We start from the raw sequence: 23,308 nt of genomic DNA on the forward strand, positions 1-23,308 counted from the left end.
TGCAGCCTGCCCCAGTCTCGTGCCACCTGGATTCCCAAATACCGGAAATTTTCCTCAACTAGCCTAAACGGTAGCCCTCTCAATCTGTTCTCCTGGCCCCTTGCCTGGACCACAAACATTTCACTCTTGACCGTATTTAATTTGTATCCTGAGAACTGGCCGAACTCCCTCAGCATTCCCAGTATAGTTCCCATCCCGGCCACTGGGTCCGACACGTACAGGAGCAGGTTGTCTGCATAAAGAGAAACCCTGTGTTCAACCCCGCCCCTCACCATCTCCTTCCAACCCTCTGCGGCTCTCAGCGCAATCGCCAGCGGCTCTATGGCCAGCGCAAACAGCAGCGGGGAGAGCGGGCAGCCCTGCCTGGTCCCTCGGTACAACCTAAAGTACTCCGACACTTCTCTGTTGGTCCTGACGCTGGCCCTCGGGGCCTGATATAATAATTTGATCCAATCCACCAATCCCTCCCCGAACCCAAACCGTCCGAGCACCTCCCATAGATAGTCCCACTCCACCCCGTCAAAGGCCTTCTCGGCGTCCATTGCCACCACTACCTCCACCTCTCTACCCGCCGGGGGCATCATTATCACATTGAGCAATCTCCTCAGATTGGCCGCCAGCTGCCTACCTTTCACGAACCCCGTTTGATCCTACCCAATCACTTCCGGTACACAGTCCTCCATTCTACCCGCCAGTACCTTTGCCAGGAGCTTGGCGTCTACATTAATCAGGGAGATTGGCCTGTAGGACCCGCACACCTCCGGGTCTTTACCCCGCTTCAATACCAGAGATATTGTGGCTTGTGACATTGTCGGCGGCAGGGTCCCTCTGTCCCTTGCCTCATTGAAAACCCTCGCCAAGACCGGGCCCACCAGCTCAGAGAACTTCCTATAAAACTCTACTGGGTATCCATCCGGCCCCGGGGACTTCCCCGACTGCATGGCCTTTAGGCCCCCCAATACCTCCTCTACTCTAATCGGGGCCCCCAGCTCTTCCACTCGCGCCCCCCAACTGTTGGGAATGTTAACCCAGTCCAGAAACCTTTTCATCCCCTCCGGTTCTTCCGGCGGCTCCAAAGTATACAGCTTACGATAGAAGTCCCGGAATACCCTATTCAATTCTGCCAGATCCTCCACTTTGCGCCCCCCCTCGTCCCTCACTCTACCTATTTCCCTGGCCGCCTCCCTCCTCCTGAGTTGCTGCGCTAACAGTCTGCTAGCCTTTTCCTCATACTCGTACACCACTCCCCTCGCCTTCCTAAGCTGTTCCACGGCCCTGCTCGTGGATAGTGCCCCCAGTTCCGCCTGTAGCCTCTGCCTCTCCCTGAGTAAAACCTCCCCCAGGGACTCCGCGTGCTCTTCATCTATCCGACCCATTTCCCTGACCAATCTATCCATCTCTGCCCGGTCTGCCTTGGCTCTGTGGGCCCCAATTGAAATCAGCTCCCCTCGCACTACTGCCTTTAGCGCCTCCCACACGGTCGCCGCTGAGACCTCCCCAGTGTCATTCACCTGCAGGTAATTCTTTATACATTTCCGAAGCCTCTCGCAGATCCCCTCCTCCGACAGCAGTCCCACATCAAGCCTCCATTGCGGGCGTTGATAACTCGCTCCCCCGAACTGCAGGTCCACCCAATGCGGGGCATGGTCTGAAATGGTAATTGCTGAGTATTCCGTGTTCTTTACCTCCCCCATACAGTCCCTGCTTAGTACAAAGAAATCTATCCTGGAATATACTTTATGGACGTGCGAGTAAAACGAGTAGCCCCTTCCTGTTGGCTGTCCCTCTCTCCAAGGGTCCACTGCCCCCATTTGCTCCATAAACCCTTTCAGCTCCCTTGCCATTGCTGAGAGTCTACCCGTTCTGGGACACGACCGATCCAAAGTCAGGTCAAGGACCATGTTAAAGTCTCCTCCCATTATTAGCCTGCGAGAATCCAAGTCCGGGATCTTCCCCAGCACTCTTTTAATGAAGTCCACGTCATCCCAGTTCGGGGCATATATATTCACCAGCACCACTCTTCTCCCCTCCAGTCTGCCCCGTACCATCAGGTATCTGCCCCCCGTCTGCGGATATGCCCTCTGCCTCAAATTGCACGCGCTTGTTGATCATGATTGCCACCCCTCTGGACTTCGAGTCCAAGTCCGAGTGGAAGACCTGGCTAATACAGCCCTTCCTTCGCCTGGTCTGGTCTGACACTTTCAGATGTGTCTCCTGCAACATAATTACATCCGCCCTCAGGGCCCGCAAGTGCGCGAACACCCGCGCCCTCTTAACCGGCCCATTCAGTCCCTTGACGTTCCAGGTGATCAGCCTGGTCGGGGGGCACATCCCACCCCCCCCCACCCCGCCGGTCAGCCATAGCCTTTCTCGGGCCGGCCCCTGACCCGTGCGTCGCGCCATTCCTGGCCCGCCCTATAGCTGCCTCCACCCTCGACCTCCTTTCCAGTGCCTATTTCAAGTCCCTCTCCCGTCAGCAGAACAACCCCCCCCCCCCTCCCCTAACCCCATCCCCCGATACCCCCACCCCTCCCGTAACAGCCTTCCCGAACAGGCGCCGGAATGTGGTGACTAGGGGCTTTTCACAGTAACTTAATTGAAGCCTACTTGTGACAATAAGCAATTTTCATTCATTACTGGCTGTAACTTCCCCCCCCCCCTCTGACTTCCTTGACTAGCCAATCTGCTAGCCCGGTGACTCAACACTCCGGCGCCTTCCTGTCCCATTCCCCTTGTTTCCCCGTCCTCCTCCCCACCCACTGGGGCAAGCCGGCTCCAGTGTCTTCCGCGAGCTGCACAAAAAGCCCAAACAGGAAAAAAAAGAAAAAACCACAGAAAAAAGAGAAAAAGCACATAAATGTCCATGAACAAAGGAAAGAGTCTCAAATGTTCCGCTTGGCCCCTTTGGCCCAGCAAACTGAGCAGCAGTCCAGGCACATTCGGCGTTCCTTCCCACAAAAATCCTCGGGCCCTAACTCGCGTCCTTGGGGCCTCCTTTCGTGACCAGCCCCAGGTCCCTCACAAAATCCATCGCTTCTTCGGGCTCGGAGAAGTAGTGGTGTTGACCCTGGTGCGTGACCCATAGCCGAGCTGGGAACAGCAGACCAAACTTCACGTGCTTCTTGAACAACACCTCCTTGACATTCTTAAAGGCTGCTCGCCGCCGAGCCACCTCCTGGCTTAGGTCCTGATAAATGCAGAGAACACTGTTGTTCCACGTGCTGCTCCTGGCGCTCTTTGCCCACTGCAGCACCCGCTCCTTGTCCACGAACCTGTGGAACCTAATCACCATCGGGCGGGGGGGGGGGGGGGGGGGGGGGGTCCGCCCGGCCGCCCCTGCCTTGCCTGCACTCTGTGTGCCCCCTCCAGCTCCAGAGGTCGCGGAAAGGCTTCGGCCCCCATCAGCTGCTTCAGCAGGTCTGCTACAAACGCTGCAGCATCAGCTCCCTCCGCCCCCTCCGGGAGGCCGACCATCCTCAGATTGTTCCTGCGGACTCTATTCTCCAGCTCCTCCACTCTGTCCAGCAGTCTTCTCTGCCGCTCTTTCAGGCTGTCCACTTCTAGCGCTGCAACCGTTTGCGCATCCGCCTGCTCCTCCACCGCCTCTCCCAGCTCCTTAACTTTAACATCCTGGGCGTCCAGCCTCTGGTTCAGCTGATCCACCGCTTTCTGGATTGGGTCCAAGCTGTCCCGCTTCAGCACTTCAAAACTGGACTTCATTACCTGGAGCATGTTATCCAGCGCCAGCTGGATTGCTGAGTCCGGGGTCCGTGTGTCCGCCATCTTAGGTCCCAGGTAATTTTCTTCAGGTTCTTGTCTCTGTCCCTTTTTCTCCTTCTTCTTCTGCCTTCTGGAATCCCGCTGTTCCATGTGCCGCAGCCCGCTCCTCAGCGCCTTCGCTGCCGCTTTCCTTCGCCCAGCTCCTTAAATTTTACCTCCTGGGCATCTGAAGTGGGTCCAAGCTGTCCCTCCTCAGCAACTCCAAACTTTTTTTTCCCTTTGTCCTGGAGGAAGGAAGGTCCGTGGGTCTGCCATCTTACCCTTCAGGTCAGCTTCCGCCTTGCCTCCGTCTCTCTCTCTTTCTTCCTCACCTGCTGGCCTCCCATGCTTCCATCTGCTGCCGCCCAATCTCCTCTTCTTTCACGGCAGCCTTTCTGCCGCCCCCGTGGTCCCGCTATCGCGGGGAATCAGCTGTTCAGCCCGGCCGGAGTGAGAGCCCACCGAATGTGCGGCTCACTCGGACATCGCCGCCACCGGAAGTCTGCAGTTCACTTCTTGACACCTCAAGCCAATCCACCATCTAAAAGGCACAAGTCAGGAGTGTGATGGAATACTCTCCAGTGTCTGATTGTGCAAGAAACGCAAAACCATCCACGACAAAGTAGCCTGCTTGATTGGCACCCCATCCAACATCTTAAACATTCACTCCCTCCATCGTAGCTGCAGTATGCACCATCCACAAGATACAGAGCAGCAACTCATCAAGGCTCCTTTGACAGTACCTTCGAAACCCATAACCTTGATTAATAAGCGGATCAGGGGTTTATGGGGAGAAGGCAGGAGAATGGGAATGAGAAAAATATCAGCCATGACTGAATGGCGGAGCAGACCTGATGAGCCGAGTGGCCTAATTCTGCTCTTACGTCTATGGTCGAACCTTGACAAACAAGAAAACAAGGACACTGATAACCAGAGTTTGGTACTTCCTCATTTTCTGTCTGAGACTTTAACATGATTGGCTGCTTATTCTGCTTGCTGATATAACTATTTGCTGGAGATCCTTTTGAGTTGATAACAGAATTGAAGATTTGTTGGGGGAAAGGGAAATCCACACCACAGAGACTGTTAGATCTTTGTGAACTGCTTTCTTCAATATCAGCAGTGAGTGCTGTTGCTTTGCCGCTGACCATTCACTTCAATCCAATATGGTCGTTAGCAGTAATAAAGAAGTACTAGACAGACAATATACCCGTAATCCAATTATTGTTTTATTATTGTTTCCAAAAGCTAACAGGGCAGCATAACTGGATTTTAATCAAAAAGCAAATATATCCATTTTTAAACATGATTAAAGTGCCATAATAATCCTCAGACTGAAGAAATCCTATTTGATAAAATGCAACCACAAGGTGTTTTTTAGTATACATTGGTTACCCCACCTAATTGCATCCTGCAGTATAATACTAATAATAATGGTAGACTTATAATAGGAAGAGTTGTATTATCATCCACAATACAAGTATTATTATCCCTAACATAAGTATTTTAATCAAAGAATCAAAAGTGCACAGGATAGATTTATGGACATATTAAACTGCAACATAGCAGTAATCATAGAACGAAGCTTCTGGTCTGCTGTTTGACAGAAAAAACGGTACTTAAGCCTACAATCTCATATTTCTGTCCTGCAGAGAAAGTTCAATAGCTTCTTGCAGCATTTCATCCTCATCCACATTGTAATCCTGCAAAATAAAAAGTGCTAATTTATATACAATCATTTATAAAGCAACTGGATAGCAGAGACAGTGACGGAGTTGTAAAAATGTCACAGTTGTATTGTTGAGGATTTTAATTTTGGAAATTTGTTGGAATGAAAGGTTATATTGCTACAAGCCAGATGCAGCTTCTCATGGGACTAACACTAAGTAGGTCTCAAAACCAACCAAGTAAATAAAACAAACCACAACTTGAATTTATAAAGCACCATTAACATAGCAAAACATCCCAAGATACTTCACAGGGGCATCGACCGAAATTTGGTATCGGAATAAGGAGATATTAGGACAGGTGAGGAAAAGCCTGGTTAAAGTCGATGAGGGATCCAGAAACAAAGATGGTTAAAAAAAAAGCATTGTTTAACCAGAGGCCATGGAGGTCAGTGCCACGGGAAATTAACTATAATTGGATCAGTAAGCAGAAGGATGATGAATGGGACTTGATGTATGTTGAGACTTTTGGGAGGGGGGGGGGGCTTCCAAGTTTATCAAGGGTGGTCAGAAGTGTACTGGAGGGCTGCCTGGTGGTGCAGTGGTTAGCACTGCTGCATACGGCACTGAGGATCCGGGTTCGATCCCGGCCCCGGGTCACTGTCTGTCTGGAGTTTGCATATTCTCCCTGTGTCTGCGTGGGTTTCACCCCCACAACCCAAAGATGTGCAGGGTAGGTTGATTGTTAGTGAATAACTTACATAGAGATCGCCCAATGTGCTTTATAGCCAATTAATTACAGCCACACTAAACTGCCCCTTAATTGGAAAAAAAATAATTCGGCACTCTTAAATTTATTTTTTTTAAAGTGCACTGGAATAGTATGGCCTAGAGGTAAAGGCATGGATTGGGATTTCAGCACCAGATGAGCCATAGCAGGGAGGAAGGCCGATGTTAGAGGTGGAAATAGATATTTTGACAATGGAGCAGATATGGTGGGGAGCTCCACTTAGAGCAGTGTCTTTAAAATTTTTATTTGAGTGACCCACGTTTACAGAATGGCCGACTATCGCGACCCACATCACATTCGGAAAAGATTCTCCATAATTACTGTTAAAAAGTCACACTCATTGTTGGCACTTCTGTATTATTGAATGTAAATTTGTAAATTGAGCTGCTGTTTCACCTTAAACAACACGTCCACCCTGACACATTGCTAAAGGTTGTAACTCAGGATTTTTTTTTTTTTTTTAAATAAATTTAGATTACCCAATTATTTTTTCTATTAGAGTGGCCAATCCACCTACTCTGCACAATTTATTTTTGGGTTGTGGGGGGCGAAACCCACGCAGACACGGGGAGAATGTGCAAACTCCACACGGACAATGACCCAGAGCCGGGATCGAACCTGGGACCTCAGCGCCGTGAGGCGGTTGTGCTAACCACTAGGCCACCGTACTGCCCTGTAACTCAGGATTATTTGATGTTTTATATCTTCACACCCATTGTTAGAATTTGGAAAATTTTGTGCAATCGCCGGGAAGATTGGCTCAGTATTGTACAGTTTTAGCAATGTCATGATCACGCGTTCAAAACTGAACACGACCTTGGATAGGAAATTAAACTCAAAACTTCAGCTTCAGAAACAGGAGCCCTAACTGTTGAACAAATAACACGGTCAGACAGAATGTCACTGAACGCCTGTCAGTACTGTCTCCCAGGTAATTATGTAATAGACTGAAAGCATGCTTAAGAGAAAAATAAAGCTGGACACAGCTCAGCTGAACAATATGCAAAATGTGCAGACTATTCCATTTCATACACCTGTGACATGTTACCGGCTCCTGTACATGTGTGTAGTTTAGTCTCCAGCTAATGCCACCTTTGGCGAACAATTCGAGCCCCGATAAAGGTAGATGCAAAAGTCCTTGTGGTACAGGAACCGATTCAGCTAATGGAGTCATGTAGGCAGAGAGACGGATGCTTGGGGAGGAGTACCTGAGAAGAGGGGATGGATAGCAGTGGGGGACGTGATGAAAAAAAGCGTCCTTGAAGGACAAGAGCCCCGGTGTGGATAGACAATTTGGAAGTGGAAGGAGTGGACATAGGGGCTTGTAGGGGTGGAGGAGGCTGTATGTACAGCTTAACTGAGAGAATGATAAAAGACACACAGGGTTTGTTAGTGACACACTGAACTCAAGAAATAATACCACACTGAACTCAAGATCCTGACCCCGAACACTGTAGCAGGAAAAGCCACCCAAAGAGGATTTTACAGGCCTCTGACTGCAAACTGCCCAACTATACTCTGGTCCAGAGAGGAAAGGAAGTCCACAGCACCAGCTTCTTTATCAGCCTTGCGCGGTCATACACTGTAACGCAGTGAGAATTTACCTAGAGAGAAAACGGTAAACATGGTCAGGCGAAATACTGGGATTTTGGTGACCCTTTGGCGACCCATGCTACACCCTCCACTGACCCATGCGCGGGTCACGACCCCCATTTTGTAAATCACTGACTTAGAGGGTTGAATATCACTCCAAAATTTAGAACAGCCTAGTTTAGCCTCCGACAGTTGCTAGAAACAGGGATGGAGCTGATGGGTAGGAAATGGAGTTTATGGCAGAGACTAAAGATAATCGTTTTGGTCTTCCTAATATTTAGTTGAAGGAAATTTCAGCTGATTCAGTATTGGAGATTGTGACAATTGAAAGTACCCTTAATTAAATAAATTAGTGAATAACTTACATTGACACCAGGATCGCCCAAAGTGCTTTACAGCCAATTAAGTACTTTTAAAATGTAATGTAGATAACACAGCAGTAATCTGCACATGGCAATAAAATAACCAGAATATCAGTATTCGTGGTGCTGACTGAAGAGTAACATATGGCCAGAAACCCAAGTTCACCTGATCGTCTTCAAATAGTGCCAATGCATCTTTTACCCGAGATGTTGTGGTTTAATGTTCTGAAGGGTGGCAGCTCTGCCAGTGTAGCACTCCCTCATTTCTACATCAGTCTGGATTATGTGCTCAAGTTCCTGTGGTGGGAACCAAACTCAATCCTTCATTCAAAACTGGACCATTCATTTGGGAGGACAATCCATGTTAGGAATTCCCACCTCACTGGCCTCAAAGCCTTGGTGAAACATCATTACCCAACATTCCTGTGGCATGGATTTCCCAAGATGAGCACCCAGTTTATCAGGAGCAAATACAGAGGAGGGCTGGAACCAATAGTCCCCTGTCCTTCTCCCAGCCCTTGGGGGAACCTCTCCAGCAGGACAGGTTTCCTAGATCTGTTATAAGTGGCACAAGTACCATTCAAATAGCCTCGAGGGAAACTTCTTGGCCGAAAACACAGGGGTTGGAGACTGAAGGTCGTGCAGGCATGATTCCTCTACAAATGGGATTTTATGTTTACGCTCGGGTTTACGGAAACTGAAAGTACATACCACAAAAGTATCATATGAAAACTTATGACGAATTTTCAAATGTTGTATCAAGTCTGCGCTTCTGAAGTTTGGGTCACCCCATGGCATTGAGGAACAAATTGGGCAAACCTGGCAAGAAACAAAATGGAATACAAAACTAATTCAATAACATTGAGTCATGAATTGCACAAAACTAAATTTGAACATAAGAAATATGAATTCTTCCCATCATCTTATTCACGACAAACTGTTCATTTAGTGCAAGAACAAATTTAGTTTTAATACTCTGAAGAATTCTGGCAATCTATGAAATTAGAAATGGAGACAATACCAGCTGGAATATTGACATTTAAATTATTATTATTAAAGAACGCATTCTCTCACATGTACCCATCCCCTCAAGAGAGGTCTCAAAATTCCTATTATTAATTCAATGGTTACAAGAACATATAAACAAGTGAAAGTCCCTCAACCTTAATTTACCATTCAATTAGATCATAGCTGATTTGCAACTTGACTCCAGTTACCTGATTTTGTTCTATTTTCCTACCTTTGCTTAAGAGACATCCAGTCTCAGATTTAAAATTAGTGACTGATCTAGCATCAATTGCCATTTGTGGAAGAGATTCCAAGCTGTGCGTAGAAACGGTTCCTGAATGTCTTGAAAATTAGAGCTAGACCTATGCTCCCCAGTCCTGAACTTCCCCAACCAGCAGAAATAATTGCCACCTACGCTATATATTTGTAAATCACAACCATGGTTTGATGGTTCAGAGGGAAGATGTCCCACTATGGGACAATGTGGCAATTGGTTACAGCCAGGATGAATTTCGGCTTCTTATCTGTCGGTCTCATGTCCATGGATATTCTGGTTTGTGTTACTGGACCCCCAGCCCCATTCCCCATTGGCAGTAACATTCCCCAAAGCAAGTGGATGGGGAACCCGATATGCAACGGGCCCCATGCGGGTCTCAGTACACCTCTAATAACTCAGCATACCAGTTACCATGTTAACACTGGATCTTAACTGAAGCTCAGGAAAGAGAACTTCTGCCTTAAAAACGTTCTGCTCCTAAGGGCAGCACGGTGGCCTAGTGGTTAGCACATTCGCCTCACGGCGCTGAGGTCCCAGGTTCGATCCCGGCTCTGGGTCACTGTCCGTGTGGAGTTTGCACATTCTCCCCGTGTCTGCGTGGGTTTCGCCCCCACAACCCAAAAATGTGCAGAGTAGGTGTATTGGCCACGCTAAATTGCCCCTTAATTGGAAAACATAATTGGGTAATCTAAATTTATAAAAAAAAACGTTCTGCTCCTGACTCCATCTCTTTCCAGTCATTTGGTTTTCAAATAGATGAAAGAGATCCAGTGCAACAATTGGGTGGAGTGGAGGTCTCCCGAGACAATTCAGGGCATCTGGGATGCACCCTAAACCTTACCTGAAGTGGTTGAGTCAGACAGCTTTTTCTACTTCACAGTATGCACAATGTCAGTGTGAGGATTTAGCCAGGGGAGATGTATTTAAACTTACTGCGGGTTTGGAAGTTTTAGAAACTTTAGCAGCTCACAAACTGTTAATGCTATTTAATATAAAATATATAAATTAATAGAGATAATAGCTGCAAAATGAGAGTTAGTTGAATGATTTACACCCTTTAACTTGATCTGCAAACATACCAAAGAATGAACTGTAAGAATCCTTCCTGTTTAATCCCTTATTTCCCATTTGTTTTATTTTGCCGTCATCATTTTTGATCCATGGATGCTTAATAGACATGTGTTTTTCGGTCAAGCAGTAAAGGGGTGTGAGGAATTCAGAAGTTACAGGAGTGAACACTCTGCTAGTCTGAACGGGAGGCCTCAGAATTTTCAGCACCAGAGAGATGGGTGGGGCTCGGTGTAATTGATTGACTGGTGGTCAATGAATTGGCCAAAACATCATGCCCTGCCTGGTAACAGGTGGCGATTGGATACTATCTCAGTGGAATGATTTTCAGAGTCCCAAGGAGCTCAGTTTGACTCCTGGAAGCAGAATTCTCCCTCTCCTCCGTGTTTTCTACAGAATAGCTGAGAGTGCTGTACTTCTGGAACGGCAGAGAACCTGAATGAATAAATCGACAGGAAAACCATTCCTGGCTGCAACCAAAGACCAGGACCCTCTTTCTCTCCAGGGAAAGGCTGAGTGTGCTATATTTCTGAAACTACAGAGGCCTGAATGAATCTAGAGTAAAGGTTGGTACTGAAAGTAGAGTTTGAAGAGGAGTAAGGTGCTGGAAAAAATCATCTGAAATAAAGTCTATTTTTCTCTTTTAGTTATGACTTTTTATTCCTTTCTTCCCCTGTGTCTGTCTGTTTTGTGTGTGTGTGTCTGTCTGTCTTGTGTGCGTATATATATATATATCACATCTTTGGGTTGTGGGGTGAAACCCCGCAGACACAAGGAGAATGTGCAAACTCCACACAGACAGTGACCCGGGGCCAGGATCAAATCCGGGTCCTCAGCATTGTGAGGCAGCAGTGCTAACCACTACGCCACCATGCCGCCCATACCAGCAACATTCCAATGGCTTATGTCCCAAGTAGTGGCTGGTGTGCGTAGCTGTGTGGTCTGCTTGGATGATGTGGTAGTGTATAGTGAGATATGGAAAGAACAAATGGAGCAATTTGAGGAGATTTTCAGACAACCGTAGTTGGCCAGGCTAATAATCAATTTGGCCAAAATCCAGTTTGTCAAGGCAAACGTCACCTATTTAGGCCAGGTGGTGGGTGGGACAGGAGCAAGGGTTGCACAGAATGGCTAAAGGGCGGGCATTGTTGGATCGTCCCACTCCCAAAACTAAACAGGGAAATTATGAGGTTCCTGGGTATGTGCAGATTCTATAGGAAATTTGCACCGAACTTCGGAACTACAGCAGCAAAATGGTATGGTCTGCAGACTGCCAAGAGGTAAATGAGAAGTTGAGGGCCATCTTTTTTTTTTTTCTTTTTTAAAATAAATTTAGATTACCCAATTATTTTTTCCAATTAAGTGGCAATTTAGCGTGGCCAATCCACCTACTCTGCACATTTTTTGGGTTGTGGGGGTGAAACCCACGCAGACACGGGAGAATGTGCAAACTCCACACGGACAGTGACCCAGAGCCGGGATCGAACCTGGGACCTCAGCGCCGTGAGGCGGTTGTGCTAACCACTAGGCCACCGTGCTGCCCAGTTGAGGGCCATCTTAATGAGTAAACCACTGCTGGCTGCTCTGCACTTTTCCAGACCATTTAAAATGGTCAGATGCCAGTGATCTTGGGGGTAGGGGCAGTGCTACTACAAGACGATGACGCAGGAATAGAGGCAATCGGGATATTTTTTGAAAAAACTAAGTCTGTGCCAAAGGAAGTACTCCACCATTGAAAAGGAAGCCTTAGCCTTGCTACTATCCCTTCAGCACTTTGAAGTATATGTCCGGCATGACAATAAACAAAGCTTAGTTTAGACAGGATAGAATCCACTTGAGTTTATATCGCAGTTTAAAACTCGGACGCAAGATTATTCCGTTGGCGTTTATTAATACAACAGTTGTTAATGTTAACATTGTACACATTCCTGGAAAGGATAATATGAATGCGAATGCTTTGTCATGGGTTTAAGGGCTGATTAGTCACCAAGTTAGAGACTGGAAAGGGAATTTACATAATGGGATTAGATTGCATGGATATGTTTGTCATTTAGGTCCAGAGGGGGCAAGAGAGAGGGGGCGGGAGAGAGGGGGCGAGAGAGAAGGGGCGAGAGAGAAGGGGCGAGAGAGAAGGGGCGAGAGAGAAGGGGCGAGAGAGAAGGGGCGAGAGAGAAGGGGCGAGAGAGAAGGGGCGAGATTTCTGCAAGAGCACCACAGCTAATGCCATTCATTCCCCCACTCGTTTCTGGTAGCTCTGCATGTTTCTCTTCAGATATATTATCCAAAATTTCTTGTTGAACCCACCATTTATAAAATTTCATTCTTGGGATGGTGTGTTGCTGTAAGGCCAGCATTTATTGCTCATTCCCAGATATCCTCGAGAATGTGATGGTGAGTCACCTTCTTAAACCACAGTAGTCCTTGTGGTGTAGGCAGACCCACACTGGTTTATTTGGACTTGGCCTTCATCACAATCCATAGGCAGTGCATTCCAGATCCAAAATACATGCTGTGTGAAAAAGGTTTTCGTCATATCACCTTAGTTTTTTTTGCCAATCTCTGTTCTCAGGTTCTCCATCTTTCCATCAATGGGAATAGTTGCTTTCTACTCTGTCCAGACCTCTCCTGATTCTGAACACCTCAATCAAATCTCTTCTTTAAAAGGAGAATAGCGCTAGCTTCTTCCTGAAGTCCGTCACCCCTGGAACCATTCTTGTATTTTTTTCTCTGCACTCCCGCTAATCCAGTCACATCCTTCCTGAAGTGTGATGCCCAGAATTGGACACAATATGCCAGTGGAGGCTGAACCAATGCTTATAAAGGCTTGCCATAACTTTCTTGCTTTTGTATTCTATTACCTCTATTAATAAAGTCCAGGATTCCTTGTGGTTATTTTCTCAACCAAACCTGCCATCTTCCACAATTTGTATATGTATTTAATACCCTCGCCCCTCTGTTTCTACACCTGTAAAATTGTATCCTTTATTTTATATTCTCTCTCCCCACCATCAACTCAGACTTTTCTGTATTCATTTTCATCAGACTCATTCCATTGTCTATGCCTCCTTTAAGTTTATAATCACTATCCTCCACACAGTTCACAAGACTTCCAAGTTCACCACTGTTCTGTTTCTTGTCACTCAGCCAATTTTGTACCCTCGCCTTTTAGTCGAGTTATGTGGCACCTGATTGAACATTCATGTTGACAACAACTCCTTGCAAGTCACGCATTAATGCAAAACATTAATTTCTTCCACTCTGCAATAGCTTGGTGGATCCAAATATTAAGCATCATAGTCACACAAAAGAATTACATGATCATTTGATTTTGATGCAGAGATTATAGGGCCGAAAAGTCAGTATAAAGACGAGGGGAGGGAAACCTCAGCCTTGGAACAGGGAACCGTACGCGGAAGCACTGAACCAGTGAGGGTCAACTCTGCAGAGCTCTCAGCGGACCCAGGCACTGATCGGCAAATTTACATGCTTCATCACCTCGAGCTCCAGAGACATAGGGTGATGAGAAAAGACCTTCAGACAGTCATCAAGGAGGCAGCGGAAGCCATGACAGTCCCCATGAGGGAGGCAACGAACAATATGGAGCGGAGGCTAGATCCCAGTGGTAAAGAGACCGGACCTTGAAAAAGCAGCTAGGGACCAAGGGGACTGGATTGCCACCGAGGTAGCTAGCCTGGTCAAGACCCAGAAGGGGTTGAAGGATAAAGTTGACGGCCAGGAGAACCAATCGAGTTGTCAAAACCGGAAAATCGTGGGGTTGTCAGAGGGGAGAAACCCCACAGAATATGTAGCAGCGATGTTTGGGAAGCTGGTTGGCGAGGAGGGTTTGCCAAGCCCCCAGAGGTAGTCTGAGCCCACAGGTCGCTTCGGCAGAGACCCAGGGCGGGGAAACCACCGCAGGTGATAATAGTGAGGCTCCACAGGTACCAGAACAGAGCAGATCCTTAGGTGGGCGAAGAGTGCGAGACGCTGCAACTGGGAAGGACATTCCATCCGCCTGTACCAGGTTATTGGTGCTGACCTGGAGAGGTGCCGAGTCAAATTCAACGGTACCAAATCTGCGCTGTACAAAAGTGGGGTGTAGTTTGGCTAGCTCTATCCCGTCAAGCTATGGGTCATGTACCAGGGTATGGAACACAACTTTGATGCCCCGGAGGAAGCCAAAATGTCTGTCCAGAAAAATAGACTGGGCAAACAACGATAGAGTGGAAATGGCAGAATGTGGGCTGCAGAATCCAAGATGGGCAGGGTTGACCACAGGCGCAGAGAGGGCAGGGGGAGAGAGGAAGATGGGGGTTAAATAGGGGAATCCGTCTGTTAGGGGAGCTGCTACATTAGCGAGCAGGCTGGAGTACGGAAGCACAGCAAAGGAGGAGGTCACGCACAGCCTCCCAGAAGGGAGGGAGCACCCCCTCCCCAAATCAGGATCTAACTTGGAATGTGAAGGACCTCAACATCCGGTGATGAGATCCAGAGTCCTCGCCCATCTCAAGAGTCTGAGGTGGACGTTGCCTTCCTATAGGAGACACACTTGAGAGGGGACCGAGTGCGGGTCAGGAAGGGCTGAGTGGGATAAACATTTCATTTATGTTTCAGCACCAGGAGGGGGGGGGGGGGCATACTAATCAACAGGACAGTTTCATTTCGGGTGACAAGCATAATGATGGATCCGGGTGGGGCGGGGGGGGGGGGGGGGGGGGGGGGGCGCTATGTCGCGGTCAGCGGGACCCTGGAAGGGACATCAGCAGTCTTGGTAATTATATACGCCCCAAACTGGACGATGCAGAATTTGTCAAAAACGATAGCCGAAATCCTGGACCTAGACACCTGCCGACACGCGGCACATTATATGAGGTTGGAGAATGACCGGGTCCAACAACCCCCATGAAGGCAGCTCTCCTTGCGATAATGAATTCTGGACCAAGATATTTCAAGCCATCGGCGGTTACGTAACCAGCATCCAGAACAGGGAGGTCTCACCTCCCCCTTTTTGGGAGGCGGAAATCATAGCGTATAGGGCCCTTCGGGACAGGAAAGACAGGGCAGGCAAACAGCGGCTGATCGACTCCATACTGGAGGTGTTTCGGCATGGTGTTTCGGTGTTTGGCCCCAATCGTGGAACTGCTGGTGGAGTGGCAAAAAGCTGCAGATGGAATTTGAACTGCAATCCACAAGGTAGGCAGTTCACCAGCTCCGCCAGGCACAATGAACATGGAGACAAGGCCAACCGCATTCTGGCACACCAACTAGGAAAGCAGCAGCCGCAAATGAAATTACACAAGTTAGGGACAGAAATAGTAGGATGGCAGCAGACCCAAACAAAGTCTTTGCAAACTTTTACTGAAAGTTATACATCTCTGAACCCTTGGGAGGGGGACTCGGTGATGGAACAGTTCCTCGACAGACTGGATATACCGGTGGTGGAGGAGGATCGGAAACAAGGGCTGGAAGCTAGAGCTGGACGAAATTGTGGAGTGCATCAATTCCATGCAGTCAAGGAAAGCGTCGGGTCCGGATGGGTTCCCAGTAGATTTTAACAAAGTATTTGCATCAGCACTTGCAGGAGATGTTCAACGACTCACTGACAAAGGGAGCCCTGCCGCCCACGCTGGCTCAGGCCTCGATCTCATTCATCCCCAATAGGGACAAAGACCTGACAGAGTGTAGAGCATACAGACCCATCTCTTATCTTAAACACTGATGCAAAAGTCCTAGCGAAAGCACTGGGGAGATGCCTAAAGAGCTGACAGGCAGAAGTGATCATGGAAGATCAGACCGGGTTTGCCAAGGGGAGACAGCTAACAGTGAACATCAGACGCCTGCTGAATGTAATAATGATCCCATCCGGGGAAAGGACACTAAAGGTGATCGTCTCCCTGGATGCTGAGAAAGCCTTTGATCGAATAGAATGGAAGTACTCATGGGAGGTACTTCAATGGTTTGGGTTCGGAGTAGGGTTCACCACGTGGGTGAAACTCCTGTACAGCACTCCTACAGCGAGCATATGGACGAACACCAGCAGCTCCAAATCCTTTTGATTGCACAGGGGAACAAGGCAGGAGTGCCCATTATCCCCGCACCTGTTTGCACTGGCTATCGAACCACTGGCCATCCCCCTTAGATCGGCCGAGCGGTGGGAAGGCGTTTGCAGAGGGGGAAGCGAGCATAGAGTCTCGCTCCATGCAGATTATCTGCTCCTCTATGTGTCGAACCCCCTAGCCAGCATGGGAAAGATAACAGGACTCCTTAGGAAGTTAGGTGCCATCTCAGGCTACAAACTCAACCTAGGAAAGTGAAATCTTCTCGGTGAATCCCTGAGAGGGAGGAGCAGAGCTGGAAGAACTACTGTTTAAAGTGACCCAAACTAAGTTCTGGTACTGGGGGATCCAAGTGGCCCACACAAGGATGAGACTCCACAAATGGAACATCACCAGCCTGGTGAAGGTGGTGAAGAGGGACCTGCAAGATGGGACTCTCTCCCTCCTTCGCTAGTGAGAAGGGACAGACGGTCAAAATGAACATGCTGCCCAGGTTTCCCTTTGTAATCAGATCACTCCTGATCTTCACCTCCAAATCCTTCCTCACCAGGATCGACAACTTATTCATGATCCTCGCCTTGAGGGAGGGGGGCGAAAAAAAAAAGAGAAAAGTCCCTCGGATATGCAAGACCATCTAATAGCGAGGACGGCTTTGGGAGGCCTGGTACTACCGAACCTCCTATTCTACCACTGGGCAGCAAACACGGAGAGGGGGTGGCTAACGGAACCGGAGGCGGACTGGGTCCGAATGGAGAAGGCCTCCTGCGCAGGGACATCTCTCCGCGCGCTGGCCACTGCACCACTCCCGGTCTCCTCAACGACACACTCCAGGAGCCCATTGGTAGTGGCCATACTAAGGACATGGAACCAATTCAGGCACCATTTCACGTTTGGTGAGATGTCCATAGAGGCCCCCCATCTACAACATGCATAGGTCCACACCAGCGAGAATAGACCTCAAATTTGGGACGTGGAGGGAGGACAGAGGACACAGAGTGAAGGGCATGGATGATACACTGGTGACCCGTGGGGAAATTTCAGAGACTCCAACTTCAGAAAGGGAACAAGCTCAGGTACCTGCAGCTCTGCGACGAGACAAAAACAGTCCCTCAGGGAACCGGACACACATTTCTGGACACAATGGTAGGACTGGACTGGTTTGGGGACGACAAATGTGTCGGCATCTACAGACGATGCACAGAAAAGGTCAGGACCCAACTGGACGACACCAGACAGAAATGGGAGGAGGAGCTGGGCACGGAGATAGGGGACGTCTCTGGATCGAGGTGCTGCTCAGGATTAACTCCACCTCCTCCTGCGCAGGGCTAAGCCTGATGCAGTTCAAGGTGGTGCTCAGAGTGCACCTTACTAAGACACGCATGAGCAGGTTCTTCTCGGAGGTGGAGGATAGGTGCGAGTGGTGCCAGGGGCCAAAGAAACCCACATGTTCTGGTCCTGCCCCAGACTCTGGATGGCCTTTTTTGAGACCATGTTCAGGGTTGTGGGGGTCGTGGTCGAGAGGAGCAGGGCCCATCTGTCGGTGGTTTTCGGTGCATCAGAACATTTCGACCTCTGGATAGGGAAGGGGCCAGACACTCTGGCCTTCGTCTCACTGATCGCCAGGCACTGATTTCTGCTAGGCTGGAAGTTGGCAACGCCACCCATGGCCTCGGCTCTCAGATCTGGCCGAAATTCGAAAAAATGAAATTCGAAAAAATAAAATTCTCGATAAGGGGGTCCGAGGTACTTTGAGTCAACTGAACTCTGCTGTGGATCCAGTTCCAGTGAATGTAGCAGAAACCTGTCTGGAAATCTTGCTGACAGTGGGATTAATTTTAAAATTTTGTTTGTATTTTATATGAATTTAAATTTCTTCTTTGACCAAAGTGACCAGGTGTTTTGGAGCCTTTGGGCTCTTGCTTATTTTTATTAGAAATTAAAGAAACATACAGATAGTTACTGTGCAAAGTAGAAAAACATTTTCTACTGCACCAGTATGTTAGCTGCAGCTGGGTTTTAAGGTACATTCTTAAACTACAACGTAACATATGACTGACCTGGTTTTTGGGAGCAAGAAAGAAGATTAAACCCAGTCACATTTTTTTTTTAAGTGCGAATCAGATTGCTAACTTTGATTAGACCAATATTAGGTATGGGACAGAGTTTACAGTACTGCTGCTATCATGATCAGCCTCAGCAGCTATCTGCTTAAAAAAGCTAAAGATAAGGTCTATCGGTATATTTCGGCAATTACTTTTACTGTGTACAGAAAACAAAAAAGTTATTCTTATCATTTGAACAAGTAACAGTAGACATTCACACGTCACTTATTCCAAGAATTTGTCCAAAAATTAAATTGATTAAATTTGTCCTTCGAATGAGCAACCTCATGGAGGTCCTCCTGAATGTGAAAATGAAAAATTGAAAATTGAATAACTAAACTCAACCTGAAGGTAATAATAATAATAACCTTTTATTGTCACAAAAATGAAGTTACTGAGAAAAGCCCCTAGTCAGCATGCTCCGGCGTCTGTTTGGGTAAGCGCCACATTTCGGCACCTGTTCGGGTAAGCTGGTACAGGAATTGAACCTGTGCTGCTGGCCTTGTTCTGCATCACAAACCAGCTGTCTAGCCCACTGGTCTAAACCAGCCCTCAATAAATTATATAGATTAGCTAAACCAGCCCTCTTTAGACTATAGATTATATCCATAGTCTTGAACTCTGCTAGTTTATTCAACAACTCAGAATTTACCTGCTAAAACTATCCCTAGAGTACATATTAAAAAAATTAATTTCAGAATGTAATATCCTATTCCAATGGCCAAGAATAGTACCATAGCACAAGACCAGGATTTTTGGTCTGTGCACTGTTAGCTAATCTCAGCTGAGCAAGTGGTAGTGACATTACAGTTTGACTCAGTGTTCCTTTCCTTTGAATGGATGAAATACAAATACAAAGCTAGGGCTTCTGAACAGTGATATCTGGAGAGAATACAACGATAGGACTGGATTATTTGCATTGCCTCCACAATAGTCTGTCAATACTTTGTTACAATGCCCAAATCATTCCTTATTGAAAGGCAATTAAACCAGATTCTGAAACAAATTGGTACCATTGAGAACATGGATTACTGATGAGATTTAAGTATTTAGATCGACCTGCTCTACATAATAGATAGTGTTTATTAAAATCTTACCATTCTTCCATATTCTCCTGTATGGCTTGTAATGCAATGCTCAACCAGGCTATCTTGGTCCAAGTTCTTTGCATTGCAGAATGGACAGGTAAAAGTAAAGCGATTGGGGACACTGCTGAAAAACAATGGAGGCACAACTTAACACTCTGCAGTTTGTCTTTTTACTATTTAAATAATTGAAGGCTGCATTAAAAGAAAAAGGATTATTAAAAAAGATACAGTAAGAGGGGAACAAGGTTTAAGTCAAGGTCAACTAATTCTGGGCAGACCATAAATAGTGCAGCCTGTTGTTGAGCTAGTACATAATACCCTACCAGTTATTTTATTCTAATTTTTTTTGTGTGCGTGTTCCCTTCTCTTCTATGTATATATATCTATTTTTTAAAATTCTGTCTACATAACAGTAAATATACTTTGTTCAAAAATACAATAAAAAACACTTATAAGAAACAAATAGTGCAGCAGCTAGAATGCTACAATTATCTTTATGCTCTGAATTATTGTTTGGGATGGGGGAGGGTGGTAATCAGCCTGTGTTACTTTTATCTGCTATTGATCCCTGATAAATAGATAGATGTTGTTAGAGAGAATGGATCAGGCTGCAATTGCTCTGTGCCCAACCTTCAATCAAAGAACCTTGTTTAGGTTCATATTTGGGGCACTAGCATGAGCCATCCGTATGCCTCTCAAGGGATAAAGATATAAAGTAAGTAATAAAGCACAAGTCGGGTTTTTCTATTTAAAAACTTTGTGCCATTAATTAATGCTAAATCTTCACTAACTGACTGTGTTCCAAAAGAATCATTAACTAACACAGAAAAATCAGTTAATTCACAAAGCTCTCCATAATACTTCCTCATCCAGGCTTTGTTGCTCCCAAAGCCAAGTCAACAAGCTAATTTAGACCATTCAAGTTAGCAGGCAGCATGGCCTGAACACACCTCAGGGAATGGTCAAACATCCATTACACAACCGTTCTAGAAGTACTGTCAGCGCAGAGAAATAATTTGACCAAGGCGATGAAGGAGTGCAGTGTTGGAACCTGGAGAGCAATAAATTGATAGTGTGTGCAATGTGGGAGTGCGGTAAACAGAAGAGGCTGAAGGAAGACAACAGTGAGTGAGGCAAAAAGAGATAAGAAGGTGGGATAGGCAGACGTTGCACAGAAAAACAGAAGCCAAAGAGGAGCAGAATGTTCAGCAATAATGTTTTGGAAAATGGAAGGTAGGCAGAGCAGTATTCACATCTATCCTAAAGAGCTGGGGGAAATAATAATAATCTTTATTAGTGTCACAAATATGCTTACATTATCACTGCAATTAAGTTACTGTGAAAATCCCCTAGTCACCACACTCTGCTGCCTGTTTGGGTTCACCATGGGAAAATTCAGAATGTCCAATTCACCTAACAAGCACGTCTTTCGGGACTTGTGGAAGAAAACTGGAGGAAACCCGCACAGACACAGGGAGAACGTGCAGACTCCACACAGTGACCTAAACGGGAATCGGACCTTCGGCCCTGGCGCTGTGAAGCAACAGTGCTAATCACTGTGCTACCGTGCCATCGACCATCTAAAGTAAACCTGAAAACAATTTTAAGAATTAAGATTGAGAGTATGATTTAAATTTTCTTGGCTAAACAGGTTTAAATCAAAGATAGCATTAGAAGTGAAGAAAAAGCTTAGAAACCTTTGTTTCACAGCAGCATGTAGCACTCGGTGGTCAAAGCATAGGGCAACATACTGATTTACACAAAGCTTTGAATAGGCAACTAAGAGGCCTTGTGGCAGCACCCAACTCCTGGACAGAAACTCCAGGTTAGAGTCAAACGTCAGGACTTGTTGGAAGGAGCTTTCATAATGTTGTTCAACGGGCTGATGATAAGCCTGGGAACCCTTCCACCACTTCCTCACAGAGTAAACAAAAGTGTTGGTGTGAAGATACTGTTGTGGAGTTTGCACATTTTCCCGTGTCTGCATAGGTTTCACCCCCACAACCTAAAGATATGCAGGTTAGGTGGATTGGCCACACTAAATTGCCCTTAAATTGGAAAAAAATAATTGGGTACTCTAAAGAGGCTGGTTTAGCTCACTCAGCTAAATCGCTGGCTTTTAAAGCAGACCAAGCAGGCCAGCAGCACGGTTCGATTCCCGTACCAGCCTCCCCAGACAGGCGCCGTAATGTGGCGACAAGGGGCTTTTCACAGTAACTTCATTGAAGCCTACTTGTGACAATAAGCGATTTTCATTTCATTTTTTTAAAATGGGTAATTGCAGACCCAGGTCTAGATCTCTAATTTGCGTAATTGGAAGTCCATGGAAATAAAATTTGGGAGAAGTGTAAAATGGGATGCTGATTGACTATCATCCATTTCCCAACGTTTTACTAGTCTACAGATGTAAAAAAATATAAATTTAGAGTACCCAATTCTTTTTTTTTCCAATTAAGGGCAATTTAGCGTGGCCAATCCACCTACCATGCTCATCTTTGGATTGTGGGAGTGAGACCCACACAGACACGGGGAGAATGTGCAAACTCCACACAGACAGTGACCCAGGGCCAGTATCAAACCTGGGTCCTCGGCGCTGTGAGGCAGGAGTGCTACCACTGCGTCACTCATCTACAGATTTTAGTGCCTGAAAAACATGGAGTGGCCCAAATATGAAAACACCCATTACAACGCTACCTCTAGTTGTCAGAAGCAATTATACAAGTAACAGGCAAACAAAATGGACATGGAAGTCTCAAGAAGGTTATTGAAAATAGATAGCAAGCAGAAACACCAGCATAATTTTAAAGTAAAAAATTGTATCTGTAAATAGAAAAGGATATTGGGAAATAGCAAGGAAATTAGATGAGATAGCTTAATAGAAGAACTATCATTGATTCAATGAATTAAATGGCGTTCCTCGGTGTTCAACTCAGTTTTGTGGCTGAATGTTGTGAAGTGTCCAACCAAAAGGGGAGGTACTGCTCCCCAAGTTTTTGATGAGGCACTTTACAACTGTCTACACTGGGTTCACGAATTTCAGTTCATGACCACAGTCCCGGTTCCTTCAGGGAGCAGTTGTTGGTAATGATTCTGTTATTTCCAGGCTTGTTTCTTTACTTGTCCCATGACCATTTATTATCGAATCCCTCTTGCTGTCCACCCTGTCGCAGACTTCCCTTTTTATTCTTCTACCCCACACCACCCTTTCCGCACTCTGTACTTGTTTAAAATCTGTTACATCCAGAACACGTTCCAGTTTGAAGAAAGGTCATCGACTGAAACATTAACTCAACTCAAATACTTGTTTTATTTTGAGTCAAAGACTTTAAAAGCGCTTTGATGACTCAAACTAAATATTTGTTATGTAACAAAGAGGTACAACAGCAGATACCTCCGGCTAATGAAAGGCTATCTGCCCAACACCCAATTAGCAAATGCAAAATCACTTGTGATGGAATGCTTTATAGATTGTAAGTCTCTATCAAAGAATTATCCTTGGCAAAGAAAACGAACAATGCAGTTCAATAGCTATAACTTA

At 46.6% G+C, this 23,308-nt stretch overlaps 1 protein-coding gene across 5 annotated transcripts in view; it reads right to left on the reverse strand.

Moving 5' to 3' along the window:
- Window positions 1-4,966: 4,966 nt before the first annotated feature.
- Window positions 4,967-23,308, reverse strand: part of rnf114 (ring finger protein 114) — a 28,113-nt gene continuing 9,771 nt past the window's right edge. For 2 of the 5 annotated variants that reach the window (XR_005461379.1, XR_005461381.1), the window contains 4 exons: window positions 19,780-19,894; window positions 8,883-8,990; window positions 7,647-7,820; window positions 4,967-5,462 (listed from right to left, as the gene is read on the reverse strand). Coding sequence is in view for 2 of the 5 variants with exons in the window: in XM_038803168.1 (XP_038659096.1) it covers window positions 5,385-5,462; window positions 8,883-8,990; window positions 19,780-19,894 (301 nt within the window). In the remaining 3 variants the exon portion in view is untranslated. The remainder of the gene's footprint in view (window positions 5,463-7,646; window positions 7,821-8,882; window positions 8,991-19,779; window positions 19,895-23,308) is intronic. The other 3 variants (XR_005461380.1, XM_038803169.1, XM_038803168.1) reach the window with 3 other exon arrangements.

Source organism: Scyliorhinus canicula, chromosome 7 (assembly GCF_902713615.1).
Source record: "Scyliorhinus canicula chromosome 7, sScyCan1.1, whole genome shotgun sequence".
In the NCBI taxonomy this organism is placed as follows: Eukaryota; Metazoa; Chordata; class Chondrichthyes; order Carcharhiniformes; family Scyliorhinidae; genus Scyliorhinus; species Scyliorhinus canicula.